The sequence below is a fragment of the Megalobrama amblycephala genome, unplaced genomic scaffold (genome assembly GCF_018812025.1).
Source record: "Megalobrama amblycephala isolate DHTTF-2021 unplaced genomic scaffold, ASM1881202v1 scaffold409, whole genome shotgun sequence".
Lineage (NCBI taxonomy): Eukaryota > Metazoa > Chordata > Actinopteri > Cypriniformes > Xenocyprididae > Megalobrama > Megalobrama amblycephala.
Genome location: NW_025953362.1, coordinates 154,748 through 161,302, shown reverse-complemented (window position 1 = coordinate 161,302; position 6,555 = coordinate 154,748). Strand labels below are relative to the sequence as shown.

The following is a 6,555-nucleotide window of genomic DNA, read 5'->3' as shown; positions in this document are numbered from 1 at the left end:
GTACCTTTCCCGCAGCAGCTCAGTGTTTCCTCCACAATTTTTAGATGTATTTTGGTCCATAGAAATGCATTATTCAGTGCTGTAATTTGATTATCGATTTTATTGAATAGTTGTTGCAGCCCTAATTTACACATTCAGAGTTCTTTTTGTTATGAGAAAAAGAGTTCTTAAACTTGTTATACTATGACAACACTTTTTTTTGCAACTTATTTCAATATCATGATAATACCGTATGGCATGATAAAAGCTTCAGCAATTATCGCAACATGAACATTTGATAACGTCACATGCCTATTTCTGGGCATTGAAAAGGAGTGGTTCTGCTGTCTATGGGGGCCTCACTGAACTATTGGATTTCATCAAAAATATCTTAGTGTTCCAAAGCTGAACAAAGGTCTTACAGGTGTGAAACGACATGAGGGTGAGTAATTAATGACACGACTCTCAATGCGTCGTGTTTCCTTCTGGAGCATCAGTGAATGTTTGAACCTTTTTTAATAGTTGAGTTTGAGTCCCTCAGTTGTCCTCAGTGTGAAAAGATGAATCTCAAAATCATACAGTCACTGCTGGAAAGGGTTCAAATATGCAAATAATGCTTGAAAACTGATGAATCTGCAGGAGCTGGAGGATTTTTCTGAAGAACAGAGCTCAGTTTAACTGCTCAGGACAAACAAGAGACTCATGAACAACCATCACAAAACATAAAAACAGTCATAGATCATCAGGTGACCACAGACAGTATTGAGAATCAATGGTTCACAAACTTTTGAATGGGGTTATTTTAATAAATTCAGCTATTGTTTTGTCTTGTGAACTAAATGTAAAACATCTTTTATGTAAAATATCTTACTCAGGACAGTACTCAATAAAAAATAACATGCATTTTGTATGTTCCCTTTTATTTTGTTAAAATTATTCACATTTTCACAGATTCTGCAAGTGGTTCACATACTTTTTCTTGCCACTGTAGGTCCCACTTAAATATACATGTATACATACCTGTAGCTCGACTATCTCCTTCACAATCCTCAGACAGGCATTTCCCACCTGTGTATATGATTTAATGATTTTATTTTTTTTTTACTGTATTTACAATCAAAACATATTGAGTACTTTCACTTTCCAACAAAATATTTCACCCATCATTGAGTCCATTTCCCTGTTTAGACCTAAAGATAACAGGTTCTCCCTGGTCAAACATGTAGGACCATCTTTAATAATAATTTAATGGACAGGCCTGCCCTCATCCAGAACATAGCTGACCTACAAGTAAGATAAAGCCAAAAAGAAATGCAAATAAAAAAATAAAAAAACTTGCAACACATAGGCAATATCAACAAATTCCTTCAATTAATTAAATGACAGATATGGACATCTGTCAAATAATCAATGCATTCATGCACCAGCTGTTCCTGGAGGGGATGATCTCCTCCAGCTGCCCACAATATTCTGCAGGGCCTGAGGTTGCTGATGGCAGTAAGTGATGCACAATGCGGTTCACAATGGTGCGAAGGGCCAACATCTACAAGAAAAATGAAAGTCTTATTAATGCCAATATTCATTAATCTCACTGCATTTGATCTGACAGTAGCATTCACCTATCCCCAACATGAATCTGCTCCCAGTTAATAGGCATTAGTTTTTTCAACTCGTAATCATAATGCTCTCTGTTTGTTGGTGCTTCATCAGTGGATGGTTGTGCAGCTGTATTTTCAGTTGACCTTGGCTCAGCTGGAGTGAGGTAATTTGAGTACAACAGCACTTGATGTTATTAACCAATTAAATGAATGGCATGTCGTCTCAAGAATATGCACTACAGTTAAAGGATTAGTCCACTTTCAAATAAACTTTTCCTGATAATTTACTCACATCCATGTCATCCAAGATGTTAATGTCTTTCTTTCTTCAGTCGAAAAGAAATTAAGGTTTTTGATGAAAACATTCCAGGATTATTTCTCCTTATAGTGGACTTCAATGGCCTCCAAAAAGGTCAAAATTACAGTTTCAGTGCAGCTTCAAAGAGCTTTCAACGATACCAGACGAGGAATAAGGGTCTTATCTAGTGAAACGATTGGTCATTTTCAATTTTTTTTTTACATGTATATGCTTTATATGGACAAATATTCGCCTTCTAAGTGCTTCTGCCAAAACCGCATTTCCGTATTCTCCAAAAAGTTTACACTGCATGTCCTACGCCTTCGCTATTTTGTTGGAATATTATTTATTATTATTTTTATTTTATTTTTTTTGGATATACAGCGTAAACTTTTTGGAGAATACGGAAATGTGGTTAATTTCTTTTCGACTGAAGAAAGAAGGACATGAACATCTTTGATGACATGGGGGTGAGTAAATTATCAGGAAAAGTTTATTTAAAAGTGGACTAATCCTTTAAGTTTTTAAATTTGACAAAAACAATTACATCACATGAGTCAAGCTTAATTACATGACTGACTTTATCATTAATGTTAAAGCAGTTTACTTGTTGCTGAAGGTGCCTGGGCCACCACAGTTGTGCTTTGTTGAAAAACAACAGAAAAAAAAAAAACACAATGTCACTTACCTGCCAGCTTGAAAACCCCTTTCCTGTGTAAATCCATGACTACCACAGGTGGGTAAAATCCACAGTTGATACAGGAGTAAGTGTACTCTGTGTCAGTCAAAGCCTCAAAGTGGCAATAGGCATGAAATATGTCATTCCTGGATGGAAACTTCTCTCCTCTTAACCCCTCCAATGAATCCACAAATCTTGCCACAGACACATGGTTCTTAAGTGTGAAGCAAACACAAAAAAATTCTGAGATTAGACAGTGACACATGTTCTTGTTGCTTAAGGATGGAAATATATAAAAAAAAAAATTCATGTACATAAAGACCATAGTCAAGTAATCTTAAGGAGAAAAAAAAATAATACTCACAGTAACATTTTCTCTGAGAAACACACAAAGTTCAAGGGTGAGAAAAATGTGGTTATCAAAGTTGTGAAGACCATCTTTCCACTCCTGGTACCTATACACCATGTTGCACTGTGGACATATCCTATGGTATGTTGAAATGTCTGTAAAACACAAATCACACTGATGTCAACCCATCACAATACTACAAATACACTGATCATGATTGCTCATTACATTAGTCATAATTCTTGAACTTACTGTCTATCAAGCCCATCATGCTGACAATCCTAGCTTTTTTGGTGACTAGTACAACCTCTGCAAGTGCAGGATGTCCAGTGCATAACTGGCACGTCGTCTCAAGAGGAAAGAACTGCTTTGGGTATTCCATCTTCATTCTTGGTGTTGTAACTTCTTTTGGCAGTGCTTATGGATTTTTTTTCTCTTTGAAAATGTACTGCACACTTCTCTTCACACCAATGGTGTCCAGGGGACTGCAACCCTCTGAGCTTGGTGTTGTGGGCACCTCTGACTTGAAGAGGTGTCTTTGGGTTTGAAAAAGATGCCACTTTGAGATGTGTATGTGTGGACAAGATGTCCGTGGCTTGGTGCAGTGGCAATGCCAGGTGTTCCTTTGCGTGTTATAGGTGACCATTATCCTATAAGTACTCAAGTCGGCTAAAACTATGAATGTCAGGCTCATGGATTGACAAGCATATTTGTGATGGAGACCCACCAAAGTCCACAGGCACACAAAGAGGAACATGCACTGCACAAGCAGCCTTTTGCCTCTTCACACATATAGCTGCCTTTGCCTCTCCAAAAAATTTTAATGCCATCATATCCCTCAGGATGTCTTCTCTGAGAAATGTCTCTGCAGCCGTCTCTCTACAGTAGTCTACAGAACGAATGTGAGAGCACAAACTGTAGCTTAATCCACTCCGCTGAGCCAACAACTGATACTGCACACATTCCTCTAGCTCACATCTAACTTGGTGTATTTTTCCCCATGTTTTTCTCTGGACATGGACTGGCACAGAAAACCCATGTCCAGTTTTCTGCACAGCAAATATGCCATTTGTCTCATCGACAATAACACTCTGCAGATGACAGGCCTGAGTGATGTCGTGAGACAAATCTGCATGTCTCCTCAAGAGGTGTGTGTTATAATTCTTCTTGAGGAGACTAAGATTGCAATGGGGACACCTGACAGACTTCCCATTAACCTCTGCTGCACCCTGCACTGGTTGCCGTGCGTACAAGTGGTCTAGTGATAGTCCAGGCTCCACTGACAGAGTGGCAGGCTCCAGGTCAGGCTCCACTGACGGGGTGGCACGAGGCAGGTCACGCTCCACTGACGGGGTGGCACGAGGCTGGTCAGGCTCCACTGACGGGGTGGCACAGGGCAGGTCACGCTCCACTGATGGGGTGGCACGAGGCAGGGTGGCACGAGGCTGGTCAGGCTCCACTGACGGGGTGGCACGAGGCAGGTCACGCTCCACTGATGGGGTGGCACGAGGCTGGTCACGCACCACTGGTGGGGTGGCACGAGGCTGGTCACGCTCCACTGACGGGGTGGCACGAAGCTGGTCACGCACCACTGGTGGGGTGGCACGAGGCTGGTCAGGCTCCACTGATGGGGTGGCACGAGGCTGGTCAGGCTCTACTGACGGGGTGGCACGAGGCAGGTCACGCTCCACTGATGGGGTGGCACGAGGCAGGTCACGCTCCACTGACGGGGTGGCACGAGGCTGGTCAGGCTCCACTGACGGGGTGGCACGAGGTTGGTCAGGCTCCACTGATGGGGTTGCACGAGGCTGGTCACGCTCCACTGATGGGGTGGCACGAGGCAGGGTGGCACGAGGCTGGTCAGGCTCCACTGACGGGGTGGCACGAGGCAGGTCACGCTCCACTGATGGGGTGGCACGAGGCAGGGTGGCACGAGGCAGGTCACGCTCCACTGACGGGGTGGCACGAGGCTGGTCAGGCTCCACTTATGGGGTGGCACGAGGCTGGTCAGGCTCCACTGATGGGGTGGCACGAGGCAGGTCATGCTCCACTGATGGGGTGGCACGAGGCAGGTCACGCACAACTGACGGGGTGGCACGAGGCTGGTCAGGCTCCACTGATGGGGTGGCACAAGGCTGGTCAGGCTCCACTGACGGGGTGGCACGAGGCTGGTCAGGCTCTTTAGACTGTGAGGTCAGTTGATTGTAACACAAGACCAAGTGCCTTTCCATGTCCACTCTTCTTATAACAGTCCTTGAACAGTAGGGGCAGTGGTAATGCCCCACAGTACGGCATGGTAATCGGCACCTGTGTAAAATTTGGCCTGAAACAAAATTCAAACAATAAAATAATAGAACAATGAAATAGGAGGGGAAAAAAAATATGTGTCAATGTACACATGTAAAAGAGCCATTCCACCGAATGGGTGACATTTCTGAAAATTAACTCTAAAATACATTTTGTTATGAAGCTAAATGTCCTGAACATTAATCTTACTGAAAATGTAAAATATAATTTAAAACATTATTAAAATCTATTGAGAACACTAAAAAAATAGCATTTGTTACATGTACTCAATTTCTAATCCTAAACTTTATCATGAAATGTTTCACGCAGTCCTATTACCCTCACACATTGCCCCTCCAAAAAAACAAAAACTTGAACATGCCACACAAGACAACAGCAAGTTGCATCATCTGGATCTTATGCAGGCCATGAGAATGTCAAAAGTAAGTTCTCTCATTTTAATTTCTGTAAAACTGTAACTATGACTGAGATGGTCAATCATAACGTACTGTCCTGTTACCTAAATTATATATTAGATGTTGTTTGTTTATTTAAAAAATATTTAATTTAGGTAAGACACTAGAATTTGCTTAGTGTCCTCATGCTATTAGCATGTACGCCACATGGCCATATGTCATATATTTGATAATTTTTTGCTTAAAAACTTAATCCTGTTACTCATATGAAAAATAACAGGACTGAGTACAGACATTTTGTTTATTTAATAGTGACATTAGTTGATATAATACTATTCACCCGTTTTATGATTTTGTCAGTTGAAATAACTTAAATTGTAGACATTTAGGATTAGTTTTACGTGGAGCCAGTCCACCACAAAGTGACAATCTTTTTGTCTTTATCTTTTATTGAAGATGGAGAGAATCCATACTATGCAGGTGCTAAAAACACCCACGTCATGCTACAAGTGAAGGAGTGAAACACACCTGCAAGCCCCATGAGTTTTGGGAACATGACTGAGATAACATGCATCCATCTTCTACTTTGAAATCTTGTAAAAAATTTAAATGAATTACGTTTCCTGAGACTGACCAATACACATTTTGAATAGTTAAATATGTGCAGTATTAGATTCAGTGTTGAAAAAAACAGATAAAAAATAAATGTATAGATTTAAGTCTAATTTAAAATAGTTACAGCAATCAAATGTCACCCATTCAGTGGAATGGCCTAAAAAGACTTTGACTTTTGGCAACATACCTTTAAAATATAAAGAGTGCTGCATCATCCGTGCTAATCCTAGATCTTAGCCCTGGATGTAATTGAGAAATTAAATGTTAAAACAATCTCCTCATATGACTTTTTAACGTAATACAACGAACGCTAGACGCATTCACATACAAAACTA

At 41.0% G+C, this 6,555-nt stretch overlaps 1 protein-coding gene across 1 annotated transcript; it reads right to left on the bottom strand.

Moving 5' to 3' along the window:
• Window positions 1–873: 873 nt before the first annotated feature.
• LOC125261391 (TRIO and F-actin-binding protein-like) lies at window positions 874–5,134 on the bottom strand. Its single transcript, XM_048179965.1, has 3 exons — window positions 4,903–5,134; window positions 2,564–4,854; window positions 874–1,522 (listed from the first exon to the last, which is right to left on the bottom strand). The coding sequence occupies exons 1-2, from the start codon at window positions 5,132–5,134 to the stop codon at window positions 3,554–3,556; spliced, it is 1,533 nt and encodes a 510-aa protein (XP_048035922.1). The 3' UTR covers window positions 874–1,522; window positions 2,564–3,553.
• Window positions 5,135–6,555: the final 1,421 nt, after the last annotated feature.